Here is a 15,100-nt window from a genome sequence, read left to right as displayed (position 1 = left end):
GCTACAGGTAGTCCTCCACTTATGACTACAATTGAGCCCAGCATTAGTGTTGCTACCATTTCTTTTGTCAAGTGACTGTTACGATTTCCCTTGCTATTGTTGTTAAGTGAATCCCGTCAGCCCTTAAATTAGTCACACGGTTGTTAAGTGAAATCTGTCTTCTCCGTTGACCTTGCTGGTCAGAAAAGTCACAAAAGGGGATTATACGACCCACCCAGGGATGCAAAATATGGTCAGCCAATATGGAAGGCTCAATTGGCAAAGGACCAATGCTGTTGTAACTTTGGTCATTAAACAAACTTAACAAGTGATATACTCTTCCTCAATTATATCATTGCACCCTTCACTCGTCGTGTCATTTGCCTTATAATCCAGTCACTTCCACAGAGTAGTTTCTGACCTGCACAGAATTATCCTGGCCTAGAAACAATAGAATTATTCGATCGGAAACTTCAGATAATTTGACATCTTAACGTTCCAACTTCTAACGTTCAATCTGTTGGCATGATGAATGCTTGCGAATACGAACTCTGCTTTTATAGCAGCCATCAAAGAGATCTCATTTCTTCACATCCCGTCCCCAAAGGATAGAGGGATGTGCTATTATTTTTTAACACACATAAATATGGACTATGAAATCAGGCAGAATTTATTCTCTGGTGAAGCTCCAGCGTGCCTGAGCAGGCAATGCAATCCGGATGAAAAAGAACAGAAAGCTACAGGGTTATTTTCATGTTAGGTTATAAAAAGCAGAGGCCTGATCCTTCTGTTCTTCAAGCTATCAAACTGGCACCAAAGCAGAATTAATCAGAAGTTTGTAGAACTAATGCAGGGCCTTGAAAGGGATTGAATTCTCTCCGCACGGATATTTTGATATCTCATTCTTCATCTTATTTATTGTATCCTTTCTGTTTTGTTCAATTCCACCCTTTGGATCCTTTTGAAAACCTCTCCATTCCACCACACATTTTAATTGTCCAATATTTCTCAAAAAGACTGAAAATGCTGTCCCGCTCAGTATGAGCAGTAGCAATAGCACTTATATTCCGCTTTATATTGCTTTCCAGCCCCCTCTAAGCGGTTTTACAGAGTCAGCCTCTTGCCCCCAACAATCTAGGTCCCCATTTTACCCACCTCAGAAGGACGGAAGGCTGAGTCAATCTCAAACTGGTCAGGATCGAACTGCTGATAGTGGGCAGTTTCCATGCAATGCTCATTCTAACTACTGCGCTCAATATTAAAAAGAGCTAAGATATCTGGGATCACTTCTTAGGAAGCTGAAAATGGGATGTTTCACTCCCAAGTTCCTCAGACTTCTTCTTCTTGCCCATGAGTCTTCCCGGCACCTTGTCCCTTTTACTTACTTACTTACTTACTTCTCCCTCAGCTTATTCTTTCTTGAATGTTTCCATGATGGAGATTCTCCATCATCCGGGCCGTGGCTGTCCCAAAGGTGTTTTTTTGTTCAAGAGGCAACTGGACTTTCTCTGTTTTTCCTTGAAGACGTTTCACTTCTCATCCAAGAAGCTTCTTCAGTTCTGACTGAATGGTGGGGAATAGAAGGTTAACGCTCAGATGACTAACCCCAAACATATGCAGTCCAAACTGAAGAGGCTTCTTGGATGAGAAGCGAAACATCTTCGAGGAAAAACAAAGAAAGTCCAGTTCCTCATGAAAAATGCACTTTTGAGTCCTTCCTTTCTGCTTTTCTTCTATCGGAGCATCTCCACTCTTTACCTCATTAAGCCAGCTACCTACATGGCAACTTTAAGAGATGCAGACTTCAATAAGCTGGCTGGGGAATTCTGGGAGCTGAAGTTGCCAAATCTGAGAAACAAGTTGTGTTTTCTACACACAAAAACTTAAAATATAACAGATTGCAATATGCTATAACAACTGATTGTTGTACATTTGGTATTAGAATATAGCTTTTGCAGTTCTCTCCCAAGAGAAACTCAACTTAATATCCGAAATAAAAGTTGATCTGCCAAAGGACGTTAAACTCCTTTGAGAAATACAAGAAGTGGAACTGAGGTAAAGATCTGTTTAATTTACAAACATCAGTAAAGATACTGATACCGGTCCAAATTAGACAAAGCAACACCATATTACACATGTACAACTATCTTTTCCTTGTATAAAAGAAATTAAACCCCCCTTTTTTACAGGGTACCCCATGATTTACTAAAAAAAGAAGAACAACCCATTATAAAGAATTATTCCAATTCTATATTAAACTTAGCAGCAACATGTTAACAAAGGAAAATATTTGGGCATTTAAAGTAGTTTTAATAATGGGGGAAATGGTAATACAGCCTCTTTTATTCGTTTTAAAGGTATGAAACTCCAAGGGAACATTAGTTTGAAAATATCTATCCTCTAGTGTCATTTTCAACACATAATTTCATTTTCTGAAAAGTAGCGTATACTTGGTGGGAGAGAAGGGGAGAATCACACCTATAACATTTGCCACCTATTTGTAAAGACAATTTCCTCATATATTACAAAGACTCGAGAGATGTCATCTTTCCTTGCTATAATGAAAATAATAATCAGATTGTTTGCAGCTTCTGGTCCTAGGATGGACACCAGCTGGCAGGTGCTACCATAAAAAATATTAACCCAGATCAAATCTATTTATCCCGTGAGAATCTGCTATATTAGTCCTATTGCAAATATCCTGATTTTAAGTTTTCCTCTCTCTCTTTAAAAAAACAACTGAAAATACAAAAATATCAGGACAAATATAAATTAATATATATTAAAGCATTGGGAAATAAAGTAAAAAGATTGGCCTAGATGTTAAGTACAGTGTACTTTGATACAATAAATATTTCTCAATAAACAGAATACTGTATAGAGCTGTTCAAGATTCATAGAAACAAAACTCCGTATTATATCTAATTTTCTCAACAATAATCTATTTTATCAATCTTATCATTTATATTACAAAAAAAATTAATACTGTAAAAGGGTGGGTAAATTCTTTCTTTCTTTCTTTCTTTCTTTCTTTCTTTCTTTCTTTCTTTCTTTCTTTCTTTCTTTCTTTCTTTGTAACTTGATAACATTAAAAAAACGTGTTAGAAGATCTTAGGATAATTGTGAATTAGCAAAAGCTCTCGTTTTCTCAACTTTTTTTTTACACTGTACAAAATGCATCCTTACCCCACCCCCCAGGCCCCATCTTGTAAAAATTGGACTTCTTCCGTCTGACGGTCTCGTGAAGAAAATGAAACCAACCCAAAGTAAAGCACGTTCCCCAGCTATAGTTAAAGTACATAAAAAGAAAAACTTTATATTTCTCTCTTATCATCGATACAAGGATCAAACTGAAAGATAATTGAGCAAAGGGCTTCTTTATCTTCAGAGAGTGTTGAAAAAGGTTGGGCGTTAAAAGTCGTGAATCTTTCCTATCCTGGATGAAATTTTAATCAGGTCTTTTTTTTTTACATATACATATTTCTTTCTTTAAGTCCTTGGGGTTTTTCAAGAGGTCTCTTTGAGCACTCGATTTTGTTTTCTTGTAGTTAAAAGAAACAGGTTCTTTGTTCTCGTAATAAAAATAAGCTTGTTCTATATTTTACAATATATATCCACTACGAAGCCTGACTTTAGTCCGAGAAGTGGCTGATACAGGATTTTCCAGAAAGAAATGAGGGTGGGGGAGAAAAGTGCCTGGTTTAAGAGGGGCATTGGGTGCAGCCGCATCGGACAACTTTTTCAACCTCGCCTATGAAGGAGGAGCCGTCGGTGCATTCAAAAAGGTATTTCCTCTTTTTGCTTCTCAGTGGCCTGCAACACTGCCCGTTCACACAGCCCCCTTGACACGCGAGTCTCAAAACCTTCTCGGTCGTTTGGCACGCGGCGTAACCTTGCTGCTTTTGGAAGTAATCGCGGATGCGTTCCTCTCGGCAAGAGATTTCTGCAAAGGGAAGAAGAAGGAGAGGTGCTGAAGGGGCTTCCACGCAGAGCAGCCCCTCAAGATATCCCTTCCGGTTTGGCTTTCCTTTCAGCTTAGAAAGCAAACAAGCAAACAAAGAAACAAATAATAATGGTGATGATAATAATAATAATAATAAACCAAGGATTCCCCTCTACAGGATTAAAGCCAACATGCACACCCAGAGCAGCCCTCTTTTTGGTGCTGATTTATATCCAAACTCAAAATGCACTGCAATTACTACGACAAGAAAATTGGGAACTTAAATCTTTTTTCTTTATTACAAAAATACATATCCTCTGTTTTTTATTTTATTTTTTAACAACCATCTGGTTTCTTTGACTGTTCGGAAACGTTTGAGACCGCATGCAATCTCATTTATTAGACCTAGAGTTAAATACTCTTCAATCTGTGTTTTTAACAGAGGCTCCAGTCCCCTAGCTCCGTAAATTTTCGAGGCATAAAACCAGTTTTAAGTGGGAGAGCTATTGTATTGTATCCTATTGTAACCCCATGGATGCAAAAGGACAGAATGAATAAATAGCAGCTCTAGAAATGGGAGAGAGAGAGAGAGAGAGAGAGAGAGAGAGAGAGAGAGAGAGAGAGAGAGAGAGAGAGAGAGAGAGAAAGACAGGAGACACAGCACAGAAGTGGAAAGGGGAGAGTTTCACGTCAGCCTGTTTTTATCCATCTCACCTGAATAATTTGATGTGATAAATCAGTCGAAGATGAGAGGTCAAAAGTAGAATTTGGGATAAAACTAGCAGCAGAATCATTGGTTTTGGCTTCAGAGTTGCGGTAGGTAGAGAAACAATAAATACAGAAAGATACAGCAGGTATAAGGTGGCAGTTTAAACAGAGCAAAAGGTCGCTTCTGAAGAAAGAGAAAAGTTTTTATAGCAAAATTTGGAAAGGAGGAGATAAGAAAAACCTTCCTGGTTTTAGGATATATATCTATACCCACTCTCATTATGTTAATCATCAAGCAAAAAGCCGAAAAGGTATTGAAATTGTTGGTCAGGGATGGAGATAAAGAAGAAAATTTAAAAAATAAAAAATAAAGTTTCGGAAAGAAAATGTCACCCTGTGCATGCAGAACGGGGTTGCTTTAAAAAAAAAACAACCTCTCTTTTGTTGCTATTTCCGATCAAAGGAGGGCTTTTCTCTCCCATCCACCCCCACTTTTCTCCTAGGAAACCGAGTCCCGGCGGCCGATCGGAGGCTCACCTTTACTGCAGCCGTCCCCGGAATACCCGCTGTGGCACTCGCAATATGGTTTTCCAAGGCTTGAAAACCTGCATTGACCATGTTTGCATCGGAGGGGCTGGCAGGGGTTAAGCACCTGTCCGTCTTCGTCGCAGAGGACGCCTCCGTATCCCTGCAGACATTCACAACTGTATGAAAAGGCATTGATTGGCAAGCAGGTACCATGTACACATCTACAGGAGAGACAAGCCCAAGAGAAGACGGACACACATTATTCATCCAACCTCCGGCTGAGTGACACGATGAACGGTAAGCGTCTCGGACTGGGGTCCAAAGGGAAAGGGGTCCCAGCATGCTTGGCTTTAGGACACAGCTGGAAGGAACCTTGGAGGCATTCTAGTCCAGCCCCCCTCCTCAAGCAGGAGACCCTATGCTATTCCAGACAAACGGTTGCCCAACCTCTTCTTCAAAACCTCCAGGGATGAAGTGCCTACAAGTTCTGAATGCTCTCCCACTGGTTGATTGTCCTCACAATAGGAAGTTCCTTCTTCATTCCAGGTTGCTTCTCTCCTTGATTGGGGTCCATCCATTGTTTCTTGCCTTCAGGTGCTTTGGAGAATAGCTTGACTGCCTCTTCTTTTGTGGCGGCCCCTCAAATACTAGGATCCTACTATCTTGTCCCAACTAGTCTTTCTTTTCTCTAGACTGACCAAACCCAATTCCTGCAACTGTTCTTCCTAGGTTTTCATCTTTAATCACCCTAGTTGCTCTTCTCTAAACTTTTTACAAAGTCTCAGCATCCTTTTTTGTAATGTGGTGACCAAAACTGGACACAGGTTTCCAGGTGTAGCCTTACTAAGGCTTGATAAAGTGTGCTGGACTGTGCTCCAAAGGGAAATTGCTCAGAGTTTCATTTTAGAACACAGCAATAGATTGGAAGGGACCTTGGAGGTCTTCTAGTCCAACCCCCCACCCAAGCAGGAGATCCTACACTATTTCTGACAGATGGCAGTCCAGTCTCTTCTTGAAAGCCTCCAGTGACGGAGCTCCCACAACTTCTGAAGGCAACTTTTGTTCCACTGGTTGATTGTTCTCCCTGTCAGAAAATTTCTCCTTATTTCCAGGTTGAATCTCTCCTTGTTCAGTTTCCATCCATTATTCCTTGTCTGGCATTCAGGGACTTTGAAAAATAGCTTGACCCCTTCCTCCTCTCTGTGGCAGACCCTCAAATATTGGAAGACTGGTCTCCTGTCTCCCCATGTCCTTCTCTTGACTAGACTAGCCAGGCCCACTTCCTGCAACTGTTCATCGTATGTTTTAGCTTCCAGTCCCCTAATCATCCTGGTTGCTCTTCTCTGCACTCTTTCTAGAGTCTCAACATCTTTTTTATAGTGTGGTGACCAAAACTAGATGCAGTACTCTAGGTGTGGCCTTACTAAGAGGATTTTATAGAGTGGTGTTAGACCCTCCCTTGAACTCAATTGTATCCCCCTGTTAATGCAACGTAGGACTGCATTGGCTTTTTGGCTGCTGCTGCACATGGTTGGCTCCTATTTAAATGGTTGTCCACTAAGACTCCAAGATCCCTTGATGGACTCTTGGAATGAAGATGGAATGAATCACCTTTGGAGCGTCTAACTGATGGGCAAGGATGCAGAAACCCCTGGGGCATGGGGGAAAGAGCCACTGTAGATGTGTAATGGAAGTAGGATATCCTGAGTAGGATATCACAGATCGTAAATTCTGCTTTTCTCAACAACCAGCGACACAGAATCCACAATCACCACAACTGCTGCATGCGTGAGATCACTTGAATTCATATAAATACAGGTAAGCCTTTGACTCACAACATTTTTATGTTGTGTGACCCCCAAAAGTTACAACAGCACTGGAAAAAGTGACTTATGACTGTTTTTCACATTTATGACCAGTTATGACCCATCTGCCATCCTCTTCATAGCTTCTTTCAGCAGCTGTTTCCAAGGATGCATTTCAATCTAATCTGGGTCTAATCCAGAATCACCACACCATGATGATGCTTGTTTAACAAGTTTGTTCAACAAGTTTTAGGATCGTAACATTCGAGGGAATTTTAACCATTTACACCAAGGGTCTTCCAACTTGGCAAGTTTAAGACTTGTGAACTTCAACTCCCAGAATTCCTGAGCTAACATGACTGGAGGAGGAATTCTGGGAGTTGAAGTCCACAAGTCTTCCAGCTGTCAAGTTACACGTTTCCTAATCTTCCTAATTACTGGAAGTGGATGAGTTATAGATTGCTAATGAGAACTTTGAAAATGGGGCTCCTAAAATTAGTCTTGTTTCTTTCAGGGATATCTGGTATGGTTCAGTAGTTTGCCTAGGTACGTGATTTAATCTGTGGCATCCCCTTCTAGGGAATTTGGGCTGGGAAAGTTTTCTTCCTGATTTGAGAAGAATTCCTGGGACAGAATCTCCTAATTCATCAAATATTCTGAAGCCTCCAAAAATAGGGATTAAATTTACATATCCTGATAGTTGATTAGATGTTTATAGGCCACCCCACCCTCCAAAAAAGCCCACCAATATTTGGAACAAAATCATTGTGATAAATTAAACAGCCTGTGAAACATGGGGGCTGCATAATGACCATCAACAGCATATAACCAGGTGTATCTATATTGTTGAGAAGGGTTTGGCCATCCATTCCCTCAACAAAATTCTATCACGAAATATTTTCCTGCTAGGCAGGAACCAGATGAGTTCTGCTCTGAAACTCTCTACATTACAACTTAACCCAATAGGATTAAAAGAAATGACTCTGTCATGTCCCCGTCAGGGTCTGAATCAGAGGAGGAAGACGAATAGCTGACAGGGAGTGGGAGAGTGGCTCCGTTGGCTGTGGAGGAAACTGGGGAAGGGCAAAGTCCAGCTGGGCAGAACAGGGGAGAGGTAGAACAAGGGAGAGAGAGTTCGGAGGAAGACCCAGGCCCATCCTCTCTTCATCCTAGGGCACACAGGGAGGAACGGAGAAGGGAGCAATGTGGGTTGCATGCTTATGGGGAAGGAAAGGGCCCTGATTCCCTTCATTAGCCACACCTGGGAATAAGAGTTTAAAAGAAATGCAAGCTGCATGTGGTGTCTGCTGGGAACAAACATGAGTTTAAATTTGTGTTGATTTGGGTTGTCTGCATTCCAACCATGTTGAATTACTGCCATTCCTTCACATCTGGAATTCCTTCTCTTTAAAGGGACTCCTACTGATTATCTGACCATGTGGCCTTTGGGCCACGCCCCTTTGGGTCATCACAGACTCAGAACAAATGTATAAAGTTGAGTTGTGCCATCAACTTTCTAGGCCGTGAATGCAGGTAGTCTTAAAGGGGTCAAGGTTGGAGACCTCTGCCTTAGGCCAAAGTGTTTCACCATAAAAATAGAGATATGGGTCCCGGACTCACTTGTTCCCCAGACAAGGGCTGTTGGATTCCTGATCGCAGAGGGAGCCGCTCCACCCCTCCTCACACTCGCAGGTAAAGCTGGAGGGGCTCGTCATGTGGCAAGTGCCATGGACGCACACCTTCTTCAGACACGGTTCACAGCCAGGCAAGATCCCCACTTGCAACGGGACGTTCCTGAAATCTTGCAGCTCGCTGTTGATGAAGAGGCTTCGGAGGCAGCCATGGAAACTGGTGGCATTCTGGCCGGGAGGCAACGCAGCCACATTTTCCTTCACCGGCACACCTGAGTGGGGATGGATGGCACAGGTGAGCAGAATGAACGCCTCTGACAGATGGGCTCACTGAGAGGAACTGACTCGCTACAGAAAAGTGTCCCCATTCCCTCATTTCATTTATATATTTAATTTAACACAGGTGAAACCCAGCTCACCAAGAGGTGACTCGAGGCGGCTTGCAATCAGTTTTCTAGATAAATGTTCCGACCACCCAAAGGCGCTATTTTTTTTCTCAAGAGGCAACTGGACTTTCTGGTTTTTTTTTGGTGGTTTTTTCTTTTAGTTTGGGTGGGTGGGGGGTGGGGTCCCTTTTTGTTTGGGGGGGGGTCCCCCCCTTTTGTCTTTTTTTGGTTACCGGGGGTGGTATTCAGCCAGTTTGGACAGGTTCTCATAGAACCGGTAGGGAAAAAATGTGGAATCCCACCACTGCATGTGACTCTGAGGTCACAGACAAAGCTCCAAGTGGCCTCAATGACCTCTAAAAGTATGCAAATGACCAGCTTGTCTGCAAGAAGAATAAATCCTTCCATTCTCCACCATCCAGTTAGAGCTGAAGAAGCTTCTTGGGCGGGAAGTGAAACGTCTTCAAAGAAAAACCAGAAAAATCCAGTTGCCTCTTGAAAAAACCACCTTTGGGACAGCCATGACTTGGATGACTGAGCATCTCCAGAGACATTCAGATCTCCCGTTTGTTCCCACCTTTTCCTCCAACTTATAAAACATTCCTGATTTCCTTAAAGGATTTTTACAGACCGGGTGGACAATGGTGGAGAAATTTAATGATGATATATCACTTCAAAAGATATTGATCATTTATTCGACCAGTGGATGAATTAGATCACTCCACAATAGACTCATAAAAGCTATATTGACAAGGCAAAAAAATAATAATAAAAAAGGATTCCAGACCTTGAGGAATCTACTTTAGTTAATTTTTAGTTTAAAACATTAACTAAATACAAAAAAAAAAACAACCCAAAAGAAACACAAAATTATAAAAAAAAGAAAAACTAAAAAAAAGATCAGAAAAAAAATACGGTATATTTAACAGACTCCATTCTTCATACAGTGCAAGGTATAGCAAATAATTCCACCACCCCCCCATCCAAAAAAAGAAACCTGTCTGGGTTTAGAAAGGTTTAGCCGTTGAGCTGCTGTGACACTTTTAGTTAGTTTGAAAAGTGAGAATTACCATCCTTCTTCCCTTTTGCCCAACTGTGTTTTCCAAGAGACCCGAAGCACTCTGCCCCTGTGGCAGGAAGAACTTACCTCCGACGTAAAACGGGGAGTCAAAATTCAGAGTAGATTGTTTAGACAGGTTGGTGATGGTTTTGGGGTTTCCTCCATCAATAGATAATGACAAAATCTGGTCCATGACTAAGAGTTCCACCATGTGGAATTTCCCATCATTGATGGTCTCGACACTGGAGGAGGGAAAGTGATTTAATTCCATAAATATTAGTCATGGCACCCAGAGTTTAAGAGTATCCCACATGTCCCAACTGCTTATATGAAGCTATCATAGATCTGCCCTAAACCGGGGAGGGGGGGAGGGTCTTCAAACTTGACAGCTTGAAGACTTGTAGGCTTCAACTCCCAGAATTCCTCCTCCTCCAGTTGTTGAAGTCCACAAGTCTCAAACCTGCCAAGTTTGAAGACCCTTGGGATGGATGGATGGATGGATAGAGATGGATGGATGGATGGATAGAGATGGATGGATGGATGGATGGAGATGGATGGATGGATGGATGGACAGAGATGGATGGATGGATGGATAGATAGATAGATATGGATGGATGGATGGATGGATGGATGGATGGATGGATGGATGGATGGGGAGACGATAGACAGACAGATAGATAGATGGTAGAATTCAGAGGTCTTCAAACTCAACAGCTTTAAGACTTGTGGACTTCAGCTCCCAGAATTCCTCTTCCTCCAGTCATGTTAGCTCAGGAATTCTGGGAATTGAAGTCCACAAGTCTTAAACTTGCCAAGTTTGAAGACCCCTGCCCCAAAGTTTAGGCCCTCAGCATGCAAAAAAAAATGGTGAGAAGCAGTGATTTCCTAACTGTGCATAAGAAAAATTTTACCCAAATAACTTCAAACTGCCACCTATTTTTTCCAGGACGGTGCTCCTTTTGTGACTTTGGGAAATCCATATTTAGAGAATTGAAAATTCCCTCACGGATATTCAGGTACAGGTATTCCTCGGCTTATGAGCACAATTGAGCCCAATATTTACGCTGCTAAGTGAAACATTTGTGAAGTGAGCTTTGCCCCCATTTTTACCACTTTTCTTGCAACAGTCGTTAAGTTGTTACATTAGTATCCTGGTCATTAAGTGAATCTGGCTTTTCCCATGGACTTTGCTTGTCAGAACTTTGCTAAATGAATGTTGTAAGGCAAGGATTACCTGTACCAGGTGCTCTATCACCTTGATTGAGAGAAGTTTCCTGGTTTCAATAACCATGGAGAGATCAGCGTGCAAACACCGAAGCATAACAACTATACCTCCTACGACAGGGGTGTCCAACCTTGACAACTTTAAGACTTGTGGACTTCAACTCCCAGAATTCCTCAGCCAGCTGGCTGAGGAATTCTGGGAGTTGAAGTCCACAAGTCTTAAAGTTGCCAAGGTTGGACACCCCTGTCCTACGATTTACATATGACAACCACAGTTTGAGCAATAGATCTCTTCTCTCCTGCCAAACACACTCAGATCATAGATAGCACTTACATCTCACTCTGAAAGTGCTGGGACATAATTACGCATTAATAGTAAATTAATGCTTCACATGAATGGGACAGTCTTAACGTTCCATAATTCCTGTAACCATGTTTCTTTTTCCAGGGACCAAGGGATAAGTACCTCCGCAGAGGGCAATCTTCTCATCCTTCCACCTGTCCCAACTCCACAATTTTGGCAAAAATATAAACGTTTTCATTTTCTTATGAATCAGATTCCTTGATGGGCGTTCAAAAGGTTGCATCTCATTTTTTAAAATACAAAAGATGAAGGGATATTGGTATATGGCCTTGGGACATGTCTACAAGCGATTCCATATTGGGTAGTTTGCTATGTGGCCATCCAGATTCTTCGAAGGAAATTAAAGCAGAAGGTAACAGAATCAGAGAGTTGGAAGGGGCCTTGGAGGTCTTCTAGTCCAGCCCCTTGCTCAAGCAGGAGACCCTATCCCATTCCAGACAAGTGGCTGTCCAGTCTCACCTTAAACATCTCCAGTGATGAAGAACCCACAACTTCTGGAGGCAACTTCTGTCCCATTGGTTAATTGTTTCTCACTGTCAGCAAATTCCTCCTTAGTTCCGGGTTGCTTCTCTCCATGATTAGTTTCCATCCGTTGCTTCTTGTTTTGACTTCAAGTGCTTTGGAAAATAGCTTGACCCCCCCCCCTTCTTTGTGGCACCCCTTGAATATTGGAAGATTACTATCATGTCTCCCTTCTTTTCATTAAACTAGATACGCCCAATTCCTGCAACCGTTCATCGTATGTTTTAGCCTCCAGTCCCCTAATAATCTTTGTGGCTCTTCTCTGCACTCTTTCTGGAGTCGCATAATCCTTTTTATACCATGGCAACCAAAACTACAATATTCCAAGTGTGGCCTTACCAAAGCACTGCCAAGGTGGCAGAGGAAACATGGAAAACAGAAACTTGATTGTGACCCACTGGATTCCCTCATATCATAGTTCAAACCTTCCCGACATTGAAGAGGAAGTCGGAATTATGCTCTCTGTGTTATCTCCTAAACCATGCAGCTGGCGTGGAAGGGAAACTTCCTTCTTCAGAAAATATTTCAAAACATAATTTTAAAAAAATGACACTGGAAAAAATTTTTTTTTTCCAAAAGGCAACTGGACTTTCTTGGGTTTTTTTCTCCCTTTTGGAAATATTTCCTTTCTCATCGAAGTAATTTTTTTGGTTCAGGAATGAACCAAGGAAAGTCCTGATTCCCTTTGAAAAGGCAGCTTTGGAAGAATCATGACCGAGTATATGTGAAAATTTACCTTATACACCTAAGACTATAAAGAACCAGACAGACTCCATATTTGTTCTTAATCTGACTGTCTAGAGATCAGAACATTTATATAGCTTGTTATTTTGCTAAAGTTCTGCAAAGTTGCAAAATTTTATGTCCTTGGCTTGATTTGAGATTCATGCTAGGTTGCCCTACATTAGAAGTTTATTAATGATCTCTTGTGCAATCTTTTAAGTGAAAAACGGGAAATCTGATGATAATGATGAAGATGAGGAGAGTTGGAGGATTTCCATGGAAGGAGTCTGGGAGGAGTTATGGAAAAACACCCAGGACTACTACCCATTTCCTTCTTATGAGAATCTCTACAACTTCTATGTGTGAAAAACAGGAAGTATTATGTAATCTTTTAAATGTGATAATCCTATATAAGGCTGTGATTACTGGAAGGGGGTGTCTCCTTCTCCTAAACTGTTATTGGGAGTTGGGGGCCGGTATTTGCAAATATCCTGAAATAAAGCCTTCTACGGATATTGATTGTCACAGTCTGTTATTTTTATTTTTATCATATTCTCTCATTGAGAGTCTCCAGGGAGGAAGTTTCAGAAGTGGAAGCTGCCACGTCTGAAACACACCTGGGTGAGAAACAAGGCCTATCTTCCCCAAAGCCTGGTTTTCTTATTTATGAGCCCACCTGTAAATGGCAGATACTGGATAGGATCCTGTGTCATAGCTGACTCTGACCCGGCCTCGGTGAAGCTCCATGGCGATGTGGTCATTGTCTCCCTTGTACAGCAGGATTCCACTGTCTTCATCTGTGGAAATCTGACAGCAAACCAGTTTGAATTAGAAATAAAGACACCAAAGTTCTTTTGTTTAAAGGATATTGACAACAACCAATTCTCCCTTAAGTGAACATGATTTTAATAATACGAAGGAGGAGGAGGAGGAGGAGGAGGAGGAGGAGGAGGAGGAGGAGGAGGAGGAGGAGGAGGAGGAGGAGGAAGAAGAGGAATGAAAAAGTCAAGATCTTGTGGGACTTCAGAATTCAGACTGACAGGCATTTGGCCCATAACACACCTGACATAACAATAGTTGAGAAGAAAAAGGTTTGGTTCATTGACATTGCAATACCTGGTGATGCACGAATTGAAGACACGCAGCAAGAAAAAAATCACAAAGTATCAGGACTTACAAATTGAAGTTGAGCAACTTTGGAAAAAGAAATCGTATGTTATCCCAATTGTAATTGGAGCCCTTGGAGCAATACCTAAAGGTCTACCTGGCTATTTGGAAATCCTGAATTTATCGGACTTGGATACCCTGATTCTACAAAAGGCCACCCTACTTGGAACAGCTTATATCCTCCAACGCTACCTGAACTGTTCCTAGGTCCTTGGTTAGGACTCGAGCTGTTGAGCTATCAACCAAAGGCTGTGAATCTCACCAAAGATTAAATAATAATAATAATAATAATAATAATAATAATAATAATAATAATAATAATAATAATAATAATAATAATAATAATATCATTAGTATGATGCTAGTCTTATGCTCTGCTTTAGGGAAATGGGGACAGCTGAAAACTCAAGGTGGCTGGGGGTGGTTTTTTTTGGAATGGCTTCCCCACAGAATCCCAGTTAAGGTGCTTTTTCAAGAAGCAGCTGGACTTTCTGGTTTTTCCTTGAAGACGTTTTGCTCCTCCAGGGCTGAAGAAGCTTCTTGGATGAGAAGTGAAACGTCTTCAAAGAAAACAACAACCGGAAACTCCAGGTGCCTCTTGGAAAAAACACCTTTGGGACAGCTGTGACCTGGAGGATGGGGAATCTCCACAGACTTCCTTCCCCCTAGGGATGCAGTGGGCTCCCATCCTGTGTCCCTCATGGGAGCTGCTCAAAACAGAGCTCTTCCAGGAGGCCTTCAGGTCTTGAGCCCAGTGGTGGGATTCAAACTGGTTTTGCCACCGGTTCGATGGGCGTGGCTTGGTGGGCGTGATTTGCGCATGCGCAGAGAGGCTTTCCTACCAACCGTCTCCTGCAACCCTGCACTCTCCCTGTGTCTTCCACAGCTGACGCGTGGCAATCGGCTCTGTCACAGGATGAAGCTGAGCTTCAAAAGCTGGGAGCTCCACTCCCGCTCCCTGTCAGCTGCTCGTCTTCCTCCTCGGATTCAGACTCCGACAGGGGGCACGACAGCGGGTTTTTCATTCTCTCCTACCAAAAAGATGCCCCTCTTCTCCCAA

The 15,100-nt window shown here is 42.0% G+C and overlaps 1 protein-coding gene across 21 annotated transcripts in view; it reads right to left on the bottom strand.

Annotated features, from left to right (window-relative positions):
* Window positions 1-2,030: 2,030 nt before the first annotated feature.
* The window catches only part of SLIT2 (slit guidance ligand 2), a 233,873-nt gene continuing 220,803 nt past the window's right edge, over window positions 2,031-15,100 (bottom strand). For 10 of the 21 annotated variants that reach the window (XM_087963397.1, XM_087963400.1, XM_087963385.1 and 7 more), the window contains 5 exons: window positions 13,550-13,680; window positions 10,128-10,282; window positions 8,584-8,866; window positions 5,168-5,379; window positions 2,031-3,922 (listed from right to left, as the gene is read on the bottom strand). In XM_087963397.1, coding sequence (XP_087819523.1) covers window positions 3,681-3,922; window positions 5,168-5,379; window positions 8,584-8,866; window positions 10,128-10,282; window positions 13,550-13,680 — 1,023 coding nt within the window. In that variant the 3' untranslated portion in view covers window positions 2,031-3,680. Of the gene's footprint in view, window positions 3,923-4,636; window positions 4,726-5,167; window positions 5,380-8,583; window positions 8,867-10,127; window positions 10,283-13,549; window positions 13,681-15,100 lie in introns of all 21 variants that reach the window. The other 11 variants (XM_087963401.1, XM_087963396.1, XM_087963399.1 and 8 more) reach the window with 4 other exon arrangements.

The sequence above is a fragment of the Notechis scutatus genome, chromosome 4 (assembly GCF_049901735.1).
Source record: "Notechis scutatus isolate UNSWTSFEM ecotype Mainland chromosome 4, rNotScu1.2, whole genome shotgun sequence".
In the NCBI taxonomy this organism is placed as follows: Eukaryota; Metazoa; Chordata; class Lepidosauria; order Squamata; family Elapidae; genus Notechis; species Notechis scutatus.
Note: the sequence above shows the minus strand (reverse complement) of the source record. Positions and strands in the feature narration are given on the sequence as shown.